Consider the following 22,633-nt stretch of genomic DNA (forward strand, 5'->3'; position numbering starts at 1 on the left):
GTGCTGTCACTTCACTCTGATTCTTTGATGCTCTGCAGAACCTTCCTAAATTCATGCAATCCTTTTTTTTTATCAATTCTTTCAAACATTTTTTGAGCTGTTAGTTATTTTCAGAAAGTCTTCACTTATTCCTTTATTACGAAGCACCTAGGACTTATTTCAATTGTCTGTACCTCATTATTGAAATACAAATTCCTCAAGGGCAATTGAAACACCCAGAATGCTGGCAGTTACCAAGTTCTTGATAAAATGTTTGCTGAACAAACCACTGAGGTCCAGTTATGTGCTGTCAAAATGGAGAGCAAGAATCTAAGTCTCAGTAGTTTAGTGATTTTTATTATTATTATTATTATTATTGGTTTTTCAACATAGGGTTTCTCTGTGTAGCTCTGGCTGTCCTAGAACTTTCTCTATACTCCAGGCTGGTCTCAAGAGGTCTGCCTGCCTCTGCCTCCTGAGTGATGGGACTAAAGGTATGCACATCACCGCCCACTTAGTGATTATTTTTCTAATGGTAATGAACTGAAAATAAACCAAATGTATTTTTTATTCTATTGGAAAACAAATCCACTATGCAGTAACATGCAATGGCTATATCAAACTGAAAAGACTTAGAATAGTCTGAAGAAAAACAGGGACAGTGTCAAGCTAAAACGCTTTACTACCAAAGAAAACATATAAGCAAGCTTAGCACCGATTGCCTGAAAAGTCTTATTTCAAGAAAGCTAAAAAAATGTTACAAGGCACAGAACTTTAAGAAACAGTCACATGGAATAGCACAAAACCACATTCCTCCCTTAAATATTGCTACATTAAGAATGTAGTTATTCATGTTTGTTACTATGTCAGAAGGAAGTTATTTCTGGATACAGGTTTAAAACTTAAAAATTGGGTTTTCATTAATACTGTTTAAACAAATTTTTTTAAAAACAGAATGGAAAAATGGTAACTGAAACAAAACAAAACAAAACCTTGAGTTGGGTACAGAAATAAGTGTAGAGTATTGGGCAGGAGAGATGCCTCAGAGGTTAAGAGCACTGGCTGTTCTTACAAAGGTCCTAGTTCAATTCCCAGCAACCACATGGTGGCTCACCACCATCTATAATGAGACTTGGTGCTCTTCTGGCATGCAGCTGACAGAACACTGTATATATAATAGATAATAAATAAATCTTAAAAAAAAGAAAATCCAATCCTCCCCCAAAGTCTAGAGTATCACCAAAGCTGCTACTTCAAAATAAGCTAATCTCAAAGATTTTGAAATACTATTGACCGCAGGTATCAGAATGAAAAATTAACTCCATGAATTCAGCTCTTGATTATGATTGGAAGGTATATACTGCATAACAAGTGACCAGTTGAACTGGCTTTTAGTGTGTTTCAAAATACACTCATATAGATATGATTTAAAGCAAGCAAGCAAGCAAGCAAGCAAACAAACAAACAAACAAGCAAAATAAACCAACTAATTAAATAAAGGCCTTGACACCTTGCTTCCTTTCACCATAATTAAGGAAACAAGTTTTTGATAGCTCATTTTTTTTTTAAGTCCAGCTGTGTGTGGTGGCACATGCATTCAGGAGACTGAGGCAGGTGCGTCTTTGTGAGTTTGAGTCCAGCCTTGTGTACACCACAAGTTCCAGGACAGCTGTGACTATACAGAAAGATCCTGTATCAAATTATCTTTTAATTTTTATATTTTATGTGCATGGATGTTTAGCCTACATATACATCTGTGTACCACATATATGCTTGGTGCACGTGGAGAGCAGAATGGGACATCATATTCCCTGCACAGAAATTGCAGATGGTTGTGAGCTACCATGTGAGTGTTTAGAATTGAACCTGGGTCTTCTGGAAGAGTAGCCAGTGTTCTTACCAGTTGAGTCATCTCTTCAGCCCATGTTTCGCTAGCTTGTAAAATAGTTCAGATCAGTAATGTATAGTGGACTTTTACGTGTGCTTAATAGAACAGTACAAGATGTATTCAATAGATAAAGACCTCAGCCAATAGACAAAGGAGGCAGACTTCCATGCAAGAAGGAATACAATTCTTCTTGTTATATGATACAATCTATATCAACTCATTTATTTATTATATATTATATAAATTATATATTATATTGGTATAATATATAATATTAAATGTATAATATTCAATATATTATATTACATAATATATAATATAATATATAATATAAATTAATATTATATATTACTTATTATAAAATAATTTCCAAGATTGTTTAATAACACAACTTTTATTAAAAAAATAAGTAACAATAAAACTGTTCAGAAAACATATATTCAATGTAATCAAAATAAACAAACACCAAAATAAAAATGTATACATCTCTCTCTCTCTGTATCTGTGGGCAAGAAACATGTGCACTTTTTGGTCCCAATATTTTTAATATATTATCTTTATCGAACGGAATTACAGTAACTATTAAGTGAATAGCAACTTAACTTAAAACGTGTTTGTAAAGGGACTTTTTGTTCATCGTCTTTAAATTCCTGACCACTAACATGTTGATAATAATCCCAAGATAAGACAGAGCATTTATTAATGTCTAATGACACAAACAAGTACCACGCACACCTTTGAATCCAGCACTTGTGAGGTAGAGGCAGGCACAAATCAGGTCAGCCTGATCTATATAGTGAGTATCAGGATAGCCAGAGCTACATAACACAGACCATGCCTCAAAGAGAAAGAAAGATAGACAGACAGAAACAAACAAACAAACAAACAAACAAAGAAAGAAACTATCAGTAAGCAGGTACATGAAATATGTAGAGAATTTTAAAGAAATTTCTTGGCAATTTTAACAAACACAAAACAAAAGATTTAAGCAAAAATTGTAAAAGTAGACATATAAACTGGACATCACTAAATTTGGTGAATGTCAAAAAATAGTGCTATCTAAATTTAATTTTTCAAAAACAATTAGGAGGGGGCTGGAGAGGTGGCTTGCATGTTAAAGGGACTGGCTGCTCTTCCAGGGGACCGGGGCTCAATTCCCAGCAACCACATGGCAGCTCACAACTCTAACTCCAGTTCCAGGGGATCAGACAACCTCACCCAGACATACATGCAGGCCAACCAATACACATAAAATAAAATGAACTAAATCATAACCAAAAAAAAAAAAAAAAAAAAAAAAAAAAAAGGAAAAATTCAAATACTAGAATTGCTGAGAACTTGTGGTATTCTGGCTAAAACTTTACATGATAACATACATTAGTGTTAATTTGGAGCCACATTTTCACGTTTGTTTTTCCAAGAATATGGCAGTAACCTCACTCCCTATACAATCAGGCTTTTCTTGCACTGTAGACTACGTGAGGAATATTGAAGGACTATGTAGCCAAAGTGATTAAACATGGCGTATGTCAAAGCATTCACTTGATGGGCTTTCATTATTAGAGCCAACTCAAAAGCTTAAACATAAGAACCAAAGCCCCCAGTGGGAAGCTGTGTTTAGTTTGGTGTACCCTGAAGTCATCTGTGGCCAAATCAAAATCAGCCTTATGGAAGGACTATCAGGGACACTGCCTAAGAACTGATAAATTCCCAAGGCCACAAATTGAAACAGGTCTCACAGTCAAACAATTCACATTCCTTGGAATGAGAGAACAGGCATCAGTTGTGTCCATCGAAGTAGGACACTGTCCAGGAGTCCACTGGACATTTTTGAAATTTCTGTGTTGCCTCTGTATCTGAAAAGTATGAAAAATAGAACAACGACAAAGAATGAACGCTATCTGAGCAGCAAGACTTGTAAGAAATCAAGATGCAGACAAAACAGACAAAGAGAAAAAGGAACAGCTACAGCATTTGTATGTAATATTCTGGAGGCAACTACAGCAGAGAAAACAGATTATCTGAAGCAAAGTAAGAAAGACAACAGAACTAAAGTTCTTTTTCCAGAGCCAACTGGAAAACAACAGCACATTCAGACATGTTAACCTGACAGTAACGATCTACTGCCACCTGAAAGCTGAAAAGAGCTGAATAATGACAGTGAGTGTCATGGATTTTAACAGCTTTCATGAAAACACTGCAGAACTTTCAACTTAGGAAACTGGATTTGTGAACGCAAACACTGCAGAACTTTCAGCTTAGGAAATTCCAACTTGTCTTGCACCAGGTTGCACGAGCTCCATAGAGCAGGAATCTATTTCAACAAGCCGCTTTAAAACAAAACAAAACAAAACAAAACTTTAATATTTTTCATTTATTTTATTTTTAAATTTTTTTTTTTTTAGTAATTATACTTTATTCACTTTGAATCCCAGCCGTAGCTCCCTCCTTCATTCCCTCCCAAACCCATCCTCTGTCTCTCATCTCCCATGCCCCTCTCCAAGTCCAGGGACAACAGAGGTCCTCCTCCCCTTCCCTTCTCCCCTAGCCTAATTGGTCTCATCAGGACTGGCTGCATTGTCTTTCTCTGTGTCCTGGTAAGGCTGCTTCCCCCTCAGGGGGAGGTGATCAAAGAGCCAGCCACTGAGATTATGTTAGGGAAGTCCTTGTTCCCCTTACTAGGAAACCCACTTGGAGACTTAGTTGCCATTAATATTTTCAATTCTATTAAAGAATTAAATAATTTCATTTAAAAACATTTAAAAATTTCAACAGTACTAAAATCTATCAGAGTAAATTGTAAATGAAATTTAGACTTACTCAGAAGTGGATTCGGGAGTTAAGGTTCTTTCAGTAACTGAAATCAGAGAAGGCTTTATGTTTACAAATACTTGAAGACTGAGTAATCAATTTAATTTTTAAGAGCTCACACTGTGACAGATCAAAACTACTGGCCAAATGTCATAAATTCATAGTAACAGATACTTGTACATACCGTCCTCTATGACAACTTGGCAAGTATGAGTTTTACGTTGACTTAAGTGTTTAGCCATACGGTCTAAGCCAGAAGTACCAGCTAGGAAGTCACATTTAAGGCACACTAGAGTGATGCCCCTATGGAGAGAGAAAAGACTAATTACAGGACAGAGGACCATATGTGGAAATCCATACATAAATTCAGTAACTGTTCCATGTAAAAACTCTTGATCTTTATTTCATGTGCTATCACTGTCATTTTCAAATTTTATTATAAATATATGTAATTTTTCTCAAAAGACTGAGGTTCTAGGCAGTATTGGCTTTGCATACGTAAGGCCCTAGATCGGATCGTTGGCTCTGAGGGAAAAAAAAAAGAATTCTCAAGAAAATGGCCTAGCCACAGCTAATTTATGCTATTATCTTGTGCTTTATAAATTGTATTCTCTCAATCAATTGGTTGCTAAAAGTTTTTCATCCAGAGACCCAAAGCAGTTGTGGCTCAACTAGATACGGGTATAACTTATACACGTCACAGTGATGCCATGCCTTGGCTTATCTGCCAAGCAAGAAGATAATATTCACTCAAATATTTTGGTTGAAGACCTTGTTTGTTTCTTGCATGGCTTCATATTATTACAGATACACCTGAACAAACACAGAACAGTTTTTTCACAGAAACTGAGCAAAAGACCTCTAAATAAGCAATATAAATAGCCAAGAGGTCTGATAAAAACTTTCAATATATCTTTAAAAAACTAAAAATAAGCCATAGGATGTTTTCTATACACCAAATTACTAGATATTTGGGATACAACAGCACACAAAAAGGTATAGTTTATGAAGCATATAATCTAGTGTATTTAAGTCAGACTAAAGTTAGTTTATTAACGAAGCATATACATACTTGATATTTTACTTGTGTTTTGTTTGCTTTGAAACAGGGTCTTACTACTAGCCCAGTGGTGCCTTGAACGCAGGAGATCCCTGCTTCCTTCACTAGTGCTGGAGTTGTAGGTGTGAGCCACCATTCCCACCATCATCTCATCCTATAAAACAACTCAGCTTTATAGATCTAAAATCCAGTAGTATGCCTTATGCTGGTCTGGTCTTAACATCCTGTTTTACATTTAAGACTAGGTGCTATACACATAAGGAAGTGTTCTTGAACAACCCAAATATCACATTTTCTCTCCCAAACCACTCTCTATTCCTGGTTTCTCTCATGATGACACTTTCTTGAGAATGAGGTTCAAATAAAAACATTTCAAATACTTCAGTATTTAATAATTTAAAGTATCATTGACACTGTGCTAAGCTGGGAGTTTTGGAAGACCTACCTCTTCTAAACGAATGACCTAAATGACCCCTAAAAGACAGGTGGTCTAACTTTTCTAAAGGGGATAGGGCCAGATTTAATAACTTATCTAAGGCCAGCCCCATGTTGGAAACTTGGCCCTTTGATTCCAGAGCCCATTTTCTGTTCATTCTTTCAAGTATCCCATAAGCTTTGTTATAAGGTTTTTATTTTATTTTTTAATAAATGAGCTTCTTTTTAAAATATTTATTCTACTTTCTGTTCAATGGTGTTTTCCCTGCATGTATGTTTGTGTGGAGGTGTCAAATTCCCCGGAATTGGATTCACAACAAGTGTGAGTTGCCACTGGGATTTTAGGAATTGAAGTCAGGCCCTTTGGAAGAGCAGCCAGTGCTCTTCACTAGTAAGACACCTCCCAAATCCCTCTGTTCTTTCTTTTTGCTGAAAAATAAATGAATAAATAAAAAAACAAGCAAACAAACCAACAAACCAATAACGATTGCCAGCGTTACACAGAGAAACCCTGTCTCACAGATCAAACAAACAAAAAAAGATTTATTATATTATTTCCTGTGTCTGAATGTTTTGGTTGGTGCCCATGGAAGTTGGAACATCAGGTTCCCCTGAAACTGGAATTATGGATGGTTGCATGTCACCATGTAGTAGTACTTGAAACTGATCTTAGATTCTTTGTAAGAGTAACAAGTGCTCTTAACCACATCACTATTTTCTCTAGTCCCCAGCCAATTCATTACTAAACAACAGCCTTAACTACTTTGTGGTTCATGAAGCTACAGCTTACACTGTATACTCCTTAAAACTGATCTTCCTTCCATACCCTTGATTCCACCCAAAGCATCTATGATTTTCTCAATGTCTTGCAAAGTAAAATCAATTCTTAATTACTTACAACTGTTTTTTTGGACTAAAAAATCTGTATCTAAGCGCAAAATTGTTGCTTCATATTTCATTCGTGCTTTATTCTTCATGGACCTTTTTTGTTTTGTTTTTCAAGAAGGGGTTTCTCTGTGTAACATGCCAGGGACTCACTTTGTAGAACAGGCTAGCCTTGAACTCACAGTGATCCACCTGCCTCTGCCTCCCCCAGTGCTGGGACCTTTCTCCATCTTACATTGTAAATGCATGAAAGTTTCAACTCAGTATCTGGCACCACTGTAACAGAGGCTAGTCATATGATAGGCTATTCCTTTCCTTGTTCTAAGACTATAACAAACATAACTCTATCATGTCCAGTGGCAATCATTTCAATTTCACATTAGGTAAACCAACACGTGGTTAAAAGTTTAATTATGACTTTTAATACAAAGAACAGAAACTTATCAATTACCTGAGGGCTTGTGAATGCTTCTTAGAAATATAAAACTGTTTACTTGGTTGGTCATTATGAGAGCTGATAGATAAAAGGAAAACAAGTCTCTATTACTTTTACATCTAATAAGTCACATTAACTTTATGAGCATGTTTTCAAATCCATGCTTAATTTATTAATTTTAAATAGAAGTTAATGACATAAATAAAGAGATATATTGATCACTGATATGGTCTGAGAGAGTAACAATTAATGTTAATCCCTAACCTCCCCCTCACTTGATAAATGTGGTAGCATTAGGAGAAACCTTTGGGGAAATAACTAGGTCCCAAAAGCAGAATCCTTACATGTAGGATTTGTGTCCCATATAAAAAGAGACACAAGAGAGCTAGCATGTCCCCAATAGAGTGCACCAGAGTGAAAAGGTGCTATGAGAAACGGGCACACTTGTTCTTGCTTGTACCTGATCTTTTTTCATTCCATTTCTTTCCTTTCCTCTTTCTCTTTACTTTTTTCTGTCCGTCCATCCACCTACCTACCTACCTATCTATTTTTGAGACAGGTTTTCTCTGCATAGGCATGGCTGTCCTGGACTCACTTTGTAGACCAGGCTGGCTTCGAACTCACAGAGATCTGCCTGCCTCTACCTCCCAGAATGCTGGGATTACAGTTATGCACCACCACACCTGGCTAAGATTTATTTATTTTTATCTTATGAGTGTTTTGGCTGCATGTGTATGTCTGTGCACCACTTGCATACTGGTGCCCATGCAAGCCATTAGAGAATTTCAAATCTCCTGAAACTGGAGTTATAGACACTTGTGTGCTTTCATGTGCTGGGTTTCTAACTCTTGTCCTTAGGAAGAATAAGTACCAAGTGCTCTTATCTACTGAGCCATATTCCCAGCCTAAAACAGTTTTTTGTTTCTTTGTTTTAAGACAGGCTGAACTTAAAGATCATGAATTAAAAGCTCACTGAATACATCATGGTTTAGTAGTCTAAATTTAGTAGTCTAAAATTAGGATAGAAAACAAAATGGGTAAGAGAGATTCAAAGATATCAATGTTAACTGTGACTGAGAATTCAAAGTGTTTTGGACAAATAAAGTAGCATGTGTAATAGACAACACTGAGGATGAGGCTGACTGAGAAAATGGATTGATGCTGTTCTATTGTTGAATTAGAAGGTGGTGGCACATGCCTCTAATCTCAGCACTTAGAGGCAAAGGCATGCAGATCTCTGAGTTCCTGGTCAGCCTGGTCTCTATGGGGTTGGGGAGGGGGAGATCAAGGCCTCTAAAGCTATGTCAACAATTAACTGAAATAGGTAATGCCATGGTATCAAGAAAAAGCATTTTGTAAGCTGAAAGTGCATATGAGCTGAGCTCAGTGGCACACACCTGTGATCCCAACACTTAAGGAGGGAGAAGGCACGTGTACTTTTGAGTTCAAGCCAACCTGGTCTACAAAGGGCGTCCAGGTTTTCCAAGGCTACATAGAGAAATCCTGTCTTGAAACACAAAACCAAAAAAAGTGTATTTGACACACTAGCAATAAAGCTAAAAAGTACTATGAGGCCAGGCTGATAACCAAAGGAAGAAAAAAGCCAAGGAACTAAAAATGTGCGGCCAAGTACTTAAGAGTTACCTCCTATATATTGAAAATAACAAGAGATCTTACGTAATAATCTTTAAGAGAAGCTAGGGGTGAGTAAGAAATATATTTAATTTTAGCAATGAGAAGACAAGAGGTATGCAGATCTTTTGTGAGTTTGGGCCAAACTGTTCTACATAGAAAGTTCCAGGATACCCAGGGCTATCTATACAGCGAGACCCTGTCTCAGAAAATAATTTAAGAAAACTGCTTTTCCTTGCTCCTGTGAGTCTGCTTAACTGGTCAGGATCAGAGCCTTTGGAGCATGTACTATAGTTTCTCCTAATGTTCTTGGGAGAAGTTAAGACCTGCATGTTGTATGGCTTTCCCTGTCAGATCTGATGATGTTTGAGTGTTCTGGTCAGCAGCCTGTCTGGACCTCCCTGTGAATATTCTCTAGGATGACACAAAGTTTGTCAAGAGGCTCCATGTACTTTCTTCGATTCAGATCCTAATGGTTTTTATTATAAACTCATTTTGTAGATGACATGCCATGTCATTAGTGAATAAAGAGATTCGGCCATTAAAAAAAAAACAACTGCTTTTATAGGTTGTACTTTACTTATTTATTTATTTTTTAGCTGAAAACAAACAGAACTACCTTAATATGAATAGTTGACTTGTCATATTTACAAGAGTGCTTTTGGCCTAAAAATCCATCCTGAAGGGAAAAAATAATAAGCCTCTACTAGTGAGGTCTAAAAGAAAGTCTAGTGGGCCTTGAACTCTTCCTCTCACAGAGAACCCTTAATAGGAGCACAGATAAAGTTGAATCAATGTATGAGAAAGAATCCCAATGGTTTCATCATGATCCTTCCATCAAATGAAGCAAAGATGGATAGCTATGAAAAGAAAGGAATGGGTCAGAGAGAAGGAGAAGGAATGACAATGAGTGTTCTTTAGCAACATTAAAAATCTTGGAGCCAGAGCCCAGTGGAGTGGTGCACATGTGTAATCTTCCTATCACTTCAGAGGCAGAGGCAGGTGAACCTTTGTGAGTTCAAGGCCAGCCTGGTCTACAAAGTGCATCAAGGACAGCCAAGGCTACACAAGAGAAACCCTGTCTTGAAAAACCAGAAACCTATAAAAACAAAAACAAACAAACAAACAAACAAACAAAAATGGAAATAAACAAAAAACCCAAATAAACACTCTGTGAGCCCGAGGCTAACCTGGTCTATAAAGAGTCCAGGGCCTGTTACAAAGAGAAACCCTGTCTGGAAAAACAAATATTAAAAAAAACCCAACAAACAAACAAACAAACCAACCCCCGCCCCCCAAATAAAGCAAACAAACATACAAACAAAGTCCTTGAACAGTAGCAATTTTTTATGCAGGGTTATCACGAAGCCCAGGCTAATTTTAAACTTAATACATAGCTAGGAATAAGCCTGAATCCCTGAGTCTTCTACTTCTACCTCCCAACCACTGGAATTTCAGGCATAAGCCATCAAGTCTGGATGGCACTCTGTGGTGCTGGGGACTGAATGTAGAACTTTACACATGCTAAGCAATGGTATACCAGAAAACGAGACCCACGGCCCCAAAAGGTAATTTTCACTGGCACCTTCCATGTTCAACTTACATGGTATGATTTGTAAAGGCTTGGTTGCAGTTAGTGGTATACTTGCAAACATCACAATTTATAAATGTAGAAAAGTGGCTTGAAAAATCTGTTATTTTGGAATGGCACTCAATACACGTGTGAATTCCCTGGTGACATCTTATGGAGACAGAAACAATAATAGAAATGTGTCATACAATAAAAATAATAAGGAAAACTTATTAACATTTAGTTAATTGAAACAAAGATGTTTAAGATTATCAACTAGATATTTAACTTCTAAAACTTTGCTTTGAAGCAATGAGCTAAAACTAGTGTGAGGCCAACCAATGACTGGTGTAACTTGAGGCCCAAGCAATGAGAGGGAGGCCATACCCAACACTGCTTGGGTAGCCAGGAACCAGAGGCTGGATGGCTCAGAAACCTAGGGTAGACCCAAACTCGACTGACCAAAATGAAACAAATGTCAATGAAATGATGCCTAATGATTTTCTGCTGTACTCAAAGATTGGTGCCTAGTCCAGTCGTCATCAGAGAGGCTGCCACTGGCAGCTGATGGGAGCAAATGCATAGAGCCACACCTAAACATTAGGTGGAGGTCAGGGAAAACTTTCAGAAGAGAGGGAGTAGGGAGAGGAAGGGTTGTAGGAGTCATAGGGGTCAGAGATAGCAGGAGAACACAGCTCATAGAATCAACTAAGCAGAGTTCATAGGGGCTTACAGAGACTAAAGTGGCAATCATGGAGCCTTCATGGGTCTTTGCTAGGTCCTCTGCATACATGCTGTGGTTGTTTAGCTTGGAGTGTTTGTGGGATTCCTAACAGTGTAAGAGTGTGAATCTCTGACTCTTTTGCCTGCTCTTGAGACCCCTTTCCTCCTAGTGGGTTGTTATGACCAGCCTTGATATGAGGGTTTGTAACTGGTTTTATTGCTATCTTGTTATGGCATGTTCACTTGGTATGACTGGGAAGCCTGCTCTTTTCTGAACGGAAATGGAGGATCAGTGGAGCTGGGGGAGAGGGGAACTAGGAGGAGGGAACTGGTAGATTATACGAGAGAAGAATAAAAAAAGATTATCAAATCAATATTTAAATTTTGAAAATTTGCTTTGAAGCAGTAAGCTAAAACAAGTGTAAAAAGTTTAACACATGTAAATATTTCCCCAGAATAAAAATATTTAAACAATTTAATATCATAAGGTAAAAATATAATGTTTAAGATTAGTGGGAAAGATTAAAATCACAGAATAAACATGGCAGTTCAAATTCTGTCCAGCAGTTGTAAAAAGTACCGTTTTATTATCCGTTTAGTTTTCATAATAGAAAAACAATTGTCCTGTAAATGTGTAAGAATATCTGTAACAAAGTAAGTCATTAAAATAAACATGTAACTTTTGAGATTAAATTAGTATCCATATAATGAATAAAGATAATACCTTAAATTCTTCAAATATATACTTAATTTGCTTTTCCTGGTGCGCTGTCTCTTTTGCTTGTAGGAGGGCTTGGCTTTGGATTTAGTTATACCTGTACCTGGCTTACTTGACTTGGGCTTACGAGTTGTGCTTAAAATTGTCTCAGGCTTACTTTTCTTAACCTTATTTGCAAGTACTTTTGAGTTATTTTCAGTAGTTGTAATTTTAGACATTGGAGCTGAGACCTCAAGAGAAATGCTTGGAATAGAACTAGAAGATGGGCTTGATGAGCTTGATTGAGCAGATCCAAGTGAAGCCTGAATAGTGACCTACGAAAACAAAGGCAGGATATATTTGTAGAAGATTATTAAAGTGGTATTAAAAACATTACCTGTAAGGCCTAATATTCAGTTATCTAATATGTGTGTTCACACGTGTGTGGGTACACACATGTGTATGTGGAGGATTAGAGTCTACTATTAGGCATCTTTCTCAATCACATTCCATCTTATATATTGAAGAAGGGTCTCTCACTTGAACACAGAGCCTATTGATTTAGTTAATCTAGCTTGCTAGCTAGCTCACACCAGGAAACTCCTGTTTCTGCCTCTCATATTCTGGGACTACAGTTGGGCTACCATGCCTACCCAGTTTTTTTTTTTTTTTTTTTTTGATGGGGATGCTAGTTATCCAAGACTTCAGCCTTTACATTTGTACAAGTATTTCACCCACTGAGCCATCTCTCCATCCTAAAGTCCTTACATTTATGATCAGAAGCTTTGTTTTACATGAGTGCCAAAACAATTCATGGCAGGAACAACAGTTCTATCAACATTTAAACAGTGCTATAAAAACTGACATCCACATATAAAAAGGTGAATTAGAAACTTTAATTCATATTGACATAAATAATTGATTCAACATATATCAAAGACAAAAATCACAATTGTTAAAATTACAAAAGTCTTAGAAGAAAATATGAAAATAAATTCTTATACCATGGGGGTTAGGTAATGATTCCTACTTTTTTGAGATAAAGTGTGTGTCTCTCTATAAAGCTGTAGCTGTGCTAGAACTTATCATATAGACCAGGCTGCCCTCAAACTCATAGAGATCCACTTCTGCTTCTGCCTCTGCCTCCCAAGTTCTGGGATTAAAGGCACCACCATGCCTTCAGGCAAAGACTTCTTAACTGTGCCATCCAAAGCACCCCATAATTCTACTCCAAGTTATATTCCCAAGAAAAATAAAAACATATGCCTGCATAAAAACTCTTACAAAAATATTTATAGCATCATTACAACAGCCCAAAAAAATCAAATGCCACCAACTGATGAATGAAAGTATGTGCCCAATGGAATAGTGGTCAGCAATGAAAGAAAAAAGGCAGTATCCAAGTAGGTTCCCTAGTAAGGGGAACAAGGACTGTTTCAGACATGAACTCAATGGCTGGCTCTCTGACCTCCGCCTCCCCCGAGGGAGAACCAGCCTTGCTAGGCCACAGAGGAGGACATTGCAGCCAGTCCTGAAGATACCTGATAGACTAGGGTCAGACGGAAGGGGAGGAGGACCTCCCCTATCAGTGGACTTGGAAAGGGGGATTGGGAGGGAATGAGGGAGGAGCCTACAGCTGGGATCAAAGTAAATAACCTGTGATTAATATAAAAAAATAAAAATTATAAAAAAAGAAAAGCACTGAGACACACTACAAGACAGATGAACCTATGAAACACTATACCAAAAAAATACATCCTCAAGACTATGTTATGCGATTTAATTTATATGAAATATTCAAAATGAAAAAATTTATAAGGAAGAGATTAAAGGTTGCATCTTAAAGGTTGCATCTCGTCGTGTTGGAATACAGTCACTGTTAATGGGTATAAAATTTCTTTTACCAATAACACAAATGGTCTAAAATTGCATGAGATGACGTTTTCACAACTGTAAATACATTAATAAAACTAGTGAATTGAGCACTCTGAATGGAAAAATTGGTATATAAATTGTATTCTAAAAAGCTGTTACAAAAATCAGTATAATTAAAAAAGACAGATATTATTTAAAATAGAAAACATAAAATGGAATCAGGTATTTTCCATCTATTCTACTTTTTGTAGGTTTCTGTGTGCGCATCTCTGTGTGTGCACATGTAGATGTTAAAGAATCACTCTGCAATTGAATTTCTCTTTTTATCTTTATATGAGTTCCAGTAATCAAACTCAGGTAATGAGACTAGCACTGTTGGGTGGCAAGTACTTTTACCCACTGGCCCAGTTCCCCGTTTATTTTGAATGGTCTTACCAGATATATTGTGTTCATTTGCTGCTGAAATAGTTTCCTATTGGCAGTATTTATTATACATAAACATAGATATTAATGGATAATTACATGAGAATCTAAAGAATGTATTTTTCTATCCCAATTCCTGTGATTTTGAGTAAGAAATCTATTCCATCTAAGTCTCTTTGTAATACAGGGATAATACTAGTTCACTGGCCTGTCTTGTTGGGTCACTACCTGAATAAATTAGAAGTATAAAAAAGACACAAATGTTATTAATGTCACTGTATTACAAATGGAAAATAGGAGAGGTTTGCAATGTTCACATTAATGTTCTGTATTTCTAGTCTCAACATGGGATAAATGGATCTCAAGAAGTCACACTTGCATGCTTCTCTCACTCTAGATGTTCACAGCATTACCCTATATTACTTTAGGTAGTTCTAATAGCAGATATAGTCACAAATGTATGTAATAAATGCCAAATATGAAAGCTCAGGAATAATTTCATTGTGGATTATCCATCTGCCAGACCACATAGTCAAGAGCAAACTTTATATAATGAAGACAGAGGGAATTGGATGTCCACATGTAGAAAAATGCAAATAGACCCATATTTATCACCCAGCACAATGTTAAAGTCCAAGTGGATCAAAGACCCCAACATAAAACCAGACACACTAAATCTGTAAGAAGAAAAAGTGGGGAAGACCCTTGAACTCACTGGCACAGGAGACAACTTCCTGAACAGAACACCAACAGCACAGGCTCTAACATCAACACTCAGTGAATGGGACTTCATGAAACTGAAAAGCTTTTGGTAAAGCAAAGGACACTATCATCAGAACAAAATGAGAGCTTACAGATTGGGAAAGGATTTTCACCAACCCTGTATCTGATAGAGGGCTAATATCCAGAATATATAAAGAACTAAAGAAGTTAAAAAGCAACAAAATAAGTAATTTAATTTAAAAAATGGGATACAGAGCTAAACAGAGAATTCTCTGTAGAGGAATATAGAATGGCAGAGAAACACTTAAAAGAAATGCTCAATGTTCTTAGCCATCAGGGAAATGCAAATCAAAACACTGAGATTTAATACCCATCAGATTGTCTAAGGTAAAAAACTCAACGGACAATGCATGCTGGAGAGGTTGTGGAGAAAGGAGAACCCTCCTCCATTGTTTGTAGGAATGCAACCTTGTACAACCACTGTGAAAATCAATCTGGTGCTTTCTCAGATAATTAGGAATAGTGCTACCTTAAGATCCAGCTATACCACTCCTGGGCATATACCCAAAATATACCCCACCATTCAATAAGGACAGTTGCTCAACTATGTTCATAGCAGCTTTGTATGTAATAGTCAGAATCTGGAAACAACCTAGATGTCCCTCAACAGAGGAATGGATACAGAAAGTGTGGTACATCTACACAATGGAGTACTATCCAGCAATTAAAAACAAGGAAATCATGAAATTTGCAGACAAATGGTGGGAACTAGGAAAGATCATACAGTAAGTGAGGTAACCCAGAAGCATATGACATATACTCACTTATAAGTCAATATTAGCCATATAATATAGGATAAGCATACTAAAACCTTTAGTCCTAAAGAAGATAAAAGTAAGGAGGACCCCAGGGAAGATGCTTAATCCTCATTCAGAAGGGCAAACAGGATAGACTTTGGAAGTAGAAGAGAAGGAACAGGATCAGGATAGGAACCTTCCACAGAGGACCTTTGAAAGATTCTACTCACCAAGACATTGAAGGAGATAATGAGACTCATAGCCAAACTTTGGGCAGAGTGCCAGAATCCTTATGGAAGAGAAGGGAGATAGAAAGACTTGGAGAGTACAGGAACTGCACAAGGAGACCAAAAGAGCCAAAATACCTGGTCCCTGGAGGGCCTGAAGAGAATGATACCACAACCAAGGTCCATGCATGGAGAGGACCTATACCACTTGTTCAAAAAAAGCCCATTGTCTGATTAATTTCTAAGTGGGTTCCATAGTAAGGAGTACAAGGGCTGTTTCTGACAGGAACTCAGTTACAGGCTCTTCAATAGCTTCACCCTGGGCAGGGGTGGGGTGGGGTGGTACAGTGCCTTGCCAAGCCACAGAAGAAGGTGATACAGCCAGCCATGATGAGACCTGATAGCCTAGGGTAAGATAGAAGGGGAGAAGGTCCTCCTCTATCAGGGGACTAGGGAAAGGGCAGAGGGGGAGAAGAGGGAGGGTGGGTGGGACTGGGAGGAGACGAGGGAAGGGGCTGCAGCAGAGATACAAGGTGAATAAAGTGTAATAAATAAATATATAAATAAAATTAAGTTAAGAAAAAGCAGGGGGGCGGGAATATATCAAATACAGAAAACTTATGGTCAAATGTGTGCTTATACACTTAAAACAGCAATGTTATCCAGGAAAGTAATGTTTCCATGTAGGTAGTTTCAGTAACATCAACTTCAACATATCTATGACATTCAACGCACTGATAAATGCTCGCAACACCTAAAGGTAAATTAAACGTGACTCTCAGTCTCAAAAGTGTTGTGGTCTAGCCATGGATTCATGTAATAGATTAAAAAAAAAAATTGCCCGTAGAATACTAAGCAACTTAGTGACTCATCCCACAATGAGTCTATAAAGGAATGTCACAAGGCACATGTCATTTTTTTTTTTTTTTTTTTTTTTTTTGCTTTTTGAGCGTAAGAATAATGAAAAACCTGGGTGTAGAGACAGATGGCCAGGCAGTTAAGAACACTTGATGCTCTTGCAGAGGACCTGAGTTTGATTGCCACAATACATGTAGGGTGACTCACAAATGCCAGTACTGATAACACACACAACTTTTTTAACTTTATCCTTCTTCTCTTCTCTTCTTCTTCCTCTTCTTCTCCTTCCCTCTGCTCCTTTTCTTCTTCTTCCTCTTCTCTCCTACTCCTCCTCTTCTTGGTATTTTTTCCGACACAAGGTTTTTCTGTGTCGCCTTTGCTGTTCTGGACTTGCTTTGTACGCCTCTAACTTACAATGATCTGCCTGCCTGTACCTCTCAGAGTGCTGAGATTACAGGTGTGCATCACTGTGCCTGGCTGTTAATTTTATTGCTTAAATAACACACACCCACACAGAAATGTAATAAAACCTTAATGCCTTAACACATAGCACATATATACACACAAATTAAAAAGAATAACAAAGTCTTTAGCTCTTATTAAAAACAAATTTTTATATTATATTCAACAGATAAGATGAGACAAGGGTTTTTCCTCCCCCTCTCTGTCTTTTGAGACAGTAATGTAGCTTTGGCTGTTCTGGAACTCACTATGTATTATCAGGCTGTCTTTGAACTCAGTGATCCACCTACCTCGGCCTACTGCATGCTAGGATAAAAGGCGTGTGCCACCATACCCAGCCCAGGAGTTTATCAGACAAAATGCCAAACTACAACATATTTAATACTCACTTTTGTTCCAGAAGGCAATCCTTCTAGTTCTTTAGGTTGTATAAATGTACGGTGTTCCAAATTATGATCTGTTTTCTCCTTGCAGGTCAAAAATTGTAGTCTGCATTTTGGGCAATGATGAATTCCTTTTCTCTGTTTATAAAAAAATTAGAAATATGTGAAAATATATTTTATTTTCTGAGAAAAGTTCTCAGTACACAGCCCCAGCTGCCCTTGAACGTTGCATGTGGCACACTTTCTTAGTCTCTTGCAATGCTCCTGTCTCAGACTCCCAAATGCTAGGATTATAGGTATGCATGGTCATATTCTAGAGATGCTAGCAACTATGCACCACAAACCCTCACACCTGAAATTGTTCTTTGACTAAAATCTCTATAATTTTTAAAAAGCAACTATTTTACCATCTCCTATTATACATAATGCCATGATATTCTTTTTATTTTGGTGCTGAATCATGCTCAGGCACCTAAGCTACCAATGGACTATACTGAGCCATTCATTCATTTATTCATCCAACCATCCATTCATTCATTTCTTTGTTTCTGAAGTACTGGAGATGAATTTCAGGATTTCATGCAGGTTAGGAAAGTGCTTTATTTCATCTGCTATGATATAAAGTACCCAATATGAAATTATATCAACTAGGATGTACTGTGGAAGTTTCTACACCTATTATGGTGTAAAAGTACTTTTGATTATAAATGCAATATATAAACTATTCAAACATATGAGACTACAAAATGAATTAATTTTATTTCTATATTTAGAAAAAGGAAATTCTTTGTTTTTGATATCTCCATTGTTTAACAAGTTGGTAAAGCAAATTTTAACTTTTAAAACAAAAAAAAATCATCTGGCTGAATGAAATCAGCCCTCTTAAGTCAGAGGCAGGTGGATCTTTGTGAGTTTGAGCCATCCTGGTCTGGATAGCAGTTTCCAGGCCAGCCAGAGCCACACAGTGAGATTCTGTCTCAAACAAACAAAATGCCCAACCAACAAACAAAAACAACCAAACAACCAAACAAAAATAAAAAAAAAAATCTAACCAGAAACTCTGACTAAAGTTATGGAATATAAAATTGTTCTAAATGGCAGTTCTGTTCAACAGAATTTTCAAAAGTTGCATTATCCATTGTGAAATCTACCACTTATAAATGGACAGTGAGTGCTTTAAATGTGACAAGTGCAACAGATTTTGTAATTTTACTTTTTCATGGGTTTACATTCTAATATACACATCACTAAGTGCTATGATGTTGAGCTACATGCATATGAAAGCATAAAATAACTGTTTAATTAAATTAATTAATTAAATTTAATTAAAGCATTAAATTACTGTTTAATAATCTTTTGACTGAGTCCTCAAACAGCCATAGTATTATTTTGCTGTTACAAAGCGGAACTCCAGAAAAATCAAGTTACTTGTTTATGTTAATGTTCTTTTTGTATCTTTTAGTTGTAATTTTTATGTATTATTTTCTCATTGATTACACATATTTTGTTTGAGCAGAAAAATTGAAAAATAGTAATTTTTATAAATATGTATGTGCATAAGCACAAAAATGTTCCTTTATAAACAAATAATCATCGAGAAAAACAAAAACAAGGTACCATACACAAAAATATCTAGGACAGTTACTGGTTCACAACAAGCAAATGATGCATAAAAGTTTTACACCACATTCAAAGTAATATACAGCATAAATGTAATATGCCTGCTTACTATTTTATATAATATTCAGTGACTTCATGAATACTTGGAACCTGAATCTTTTATAGTCACTGTTACAAAAATCACATATTCTCTTGGAAATAGTAACTTTTCTTTCATGTCCACAAAAAAACAGAACATTACATGATTCAATGTAAAAATATAATGGAAAGGCCCACAATTAGTTATCCAGTACCACATAGCCAGTCCTGAAATCATGTACATGCAAGTAACATTACAGGAACTGAATAGGTTATCTTTTATATTTATAATATATATACATTAGATATTTAGGTGTGTGTATGTAACAAATAAAGAAAAAAGGTTATGAATTTGAGAGAGAGCAAGATGAGAGGATGTCTGGGAAGTGTTGGAGGAAGAAAAGGGAAGGGGAAAATAATATAATTAAAATTTCAAGAAATCATTATTCATTTAAAAATCTTTTTCTTCCATACTTTTCCAGTATCTCAGCATATGGAAATTCCCCCTATCGAAATCTCATAACAAAAACAGACTTAGGCACTCTGAACTCTATTTTTTTTTTTTTTGAGACAGGGTTTTGTGTAGTCTTGGATTTCCTAGACCCACCCTGTAGACCAGGCTGGCCTTCAACTCACAGAGATCCGATTGCCTCTGCCTCCTGTGTGCAGTGACTAAAGGTGCACACCACCACAGCTGGCTTGGAATATAACTTTTCTGACAGACATGTTACATACTGCTTTTTCTCCTTTGGAGAGGCCCTCATTGACCAATTCATATAAACAAAGAAAACCCACTATATCATGAAAGATGGATAAGTCCCAATCCATCTGTATTTTTGTTCCACCGCATTTACTACTAACCAGTGTGTATATAATTTTAAACACACACACACACACACACACACACACACCTTTCTCCATTATAATGCAAACTCCAGAGGGCAAAGATCGCTCTTCTTACTTCCATATTCCCAATATTTATAAACTATAAATTATTTGTTAAAAAAACAGCAAGTCAAGCAGCAAGAGAATAGAAGGATACACATGAGCACTGAGCATGAGTCAACGAGTTTAAAACATCTGCTATTCCATTCGGAGAACATTTCCCTAGAGGCCTGGGTTGGAGATATTAATCTAATACTCAATTTAACTGAACTTAAATTTGCACATTGTTTTCATGTGTGTATGTTGCAAGATACTAAGGTTGACGAGGATACAGAAATAACATGATGTTCCACAAAAGAAAGTGTTTTGTTTCAAAAGTTAGAATTTGCAAGGTAATATTAACTGTCTGCAATTTCTGCCTTAAAATTTTTTATTTATTTATTACAATGAGGGAGGGTGTATCCCTCTCCCTCATCCCTTCAGAATCCTGCAATATCTCTCTCTTCTCCTCCCATGTGCCTTACTCAGTCTACTGATAGAGGAGGTCCTCTTCCCCTTCCATCTGACCCAGCCGATCAGGTCTCATCAGAATGACTGGATTGTCTTTCTCTGTGGCCTGATAAGGCTGCCGACCCCTCAGGGAAAGGTGATCAAAGAGCCAGCCACTGAGTTCATGTCAGAGACTTTGGAAATCAATCTGGCTCTTTCTCAGATAATCAGTAATAGTGCTACCTCAAGATCCAGCTATACCAGTCCTAAGCATATATCCAAAATATACTCATGTACAAAACAAGGACATTTGCGCAACCATGTTAATAGAGCCCTATTCATAATAGCCAGAAGCTGAAAACAATGCAGATATCCATCAAAGGAGGAATGGATACAGAAATGGTGGTACATTTACACAATGGAATACAACACAGCTATTAAAAACAAGGAAATCATGAAATTTGCAAGGAAATTTGGAGAACTAGAAAAGATCATCCTAAGCGAGAAATCCCAGAAGCAGAATTTCTGCTTTTTGACCTTTCATTGTAGACTTTGAGGCAGTGGTAAAAGTTTGAGCTCTAAAACAATTTTGGGCCATTGTTGGTTGAAGAATGTGATATTGGTATAGTTATTCTCTATAAAGCTATGCTTTCCCTTGTATAAAATGGAAACAATCAGATACTCACTTCATGGGATGTCTGCTAAAATAATGGACATAAAAGCATTACTGGTTATCAATAAGGTAAGTAATTGGTAATTGCTTTTATTACTAAGAACTTTATGAAAGTATTTTTTATATCTAAAAATGTTAAACTGTCTAGAAAAAAACAAAAAAGAGAGGAAAACATAACTTTACGTAACGCAGTTTAATAAAATAAAAGAAATTTTTATTGTTTTCTGTTTATAAACATAAGTAAAAAATTATAGACTAGTCATGCTGTCACACACCTTTAGTCACAGCATTCAGGCGGCACAATCAGGAAGATCTCTGTGTTTAAGGCCAGCCTGGTTACAGAGTAAGTTTGAGGACAGCCAGGAAAAAATACAGAGATCCTGTCTCAAGAAAATGTTGTAATTCTGAATTTTGAAAGTCCAGTAATTTCTTTTATCAGAACGTACTTGAAAGTAGAATTGCCTTAGGAAAATCCTTTGCTAGATTTTCTTGCTGGGTATGGTGGAACATGTCTTTAATTCTATTATCTGGACACAGAGGGCAGAAGCAGATGGATCTCAGTGAATTTGAAGTCAGCAAGGTCTACAAAGAATTTCAGGCCAGCCGGGGCTACATAGTGAGTTCCTGTCAAAAGAAAGAGAGAGAGAGAGAGAGAGACAGACAGACAGACAGACAGACAGAGAGGAAGGGAGGGAGAGAAGGAAGGATGAAAAGGGGGAGGGAGGGATGGAGAGAGAAAAAGAGAAAGATTGATTGATTCTGTTGAGAATTTTGAAGGGTGAAAGGTTTTTTCCCAGTTAACAGGAAATTAATGTCATGATTATCTAATGACTGAAACCAAATTCAAGTTGGCAGTAGAGCTGTGTAAATTGGCAATGACAACACAATTGTTGAGCCAATCAGTGAGGAGGCAAAATTTCAGTACATGTTCATTGTTTTTTCAAGCAATAATACGCTCAGTTTCATCAGAGTTTTCAGCCAAAGGCCAGGCTAATGGTTTCAGAAAAAGACCAGGGGAACATCA

At 36.8% G+C, this 22,633-nt stretch overlaps 1 protein-coding gene across 6 annotated transcripts in view; it reads right to left on the bottom strand.

The window, feature by feature from the left end:
• Positions 1 to 2,242: 2,242 nt before the first annotated feature.
• Positions 2,243 to 22,633, bottom strand: part of LOC110539688 (zinc finger protein 280C-like) — a 151,256-nt gene continuing 130,865 nt past the window's right edge. For all 6 annotated transcript variants that reach the window (XM_060375011.1, XM_060375015.1, XM_060375012.1 and 3 more), the window contains 7 exons: positions 17,871 to 18,002; positions 12,144 to 12,451; positions 10,730 to 10,867; positions 7,510 to 7,572; positions 4,863 to 4,981; positions 4,688 to 4,724; positions 2,243 to 4,197 (listed from right to left, as the gene is read on the bottom strand). In XM_060375011.1, the coding sequence (XP_060230994.1) occupies positions 4,182 to 4,197; positions 4,688 to 4,724; positions 4,863 to 4,981; positions 7,510 to 7,572; positions 10,730 to 10,867; positions 12,144 to 12,451; positions 17,871 to 18,002 (813 nt within the window). In that variant the 3' untranslated portion in view covers positions 2,243 to 4,181. The remainder of the gene's footprint in view (positions 4,198 to 4,687; positions 4,725 to 4,862; positions 4,982 to 7,509; positions 7,573 to 10,729; positions 10,868 to 12,143; positions 12,452 to 17,870; positions 18,003 to 22,633) is intronic.

The sequence above is a fragment of the Meriones unguiculatus genome, chromosome X, assembly GCF_030254825.1.
Source record: "Meriones unguiculatus strain TT.TT164.6M chromosome X, Bangor_MerUng_6.1, whole genome shotgun sequence".
Taxonomy (NCBI): domain Eukaryota; kingdom Metazoa; phylum Chordata; class Mammalia; order Rodentia; family Muridae; genus Meriones; species Meriones unguiculatus.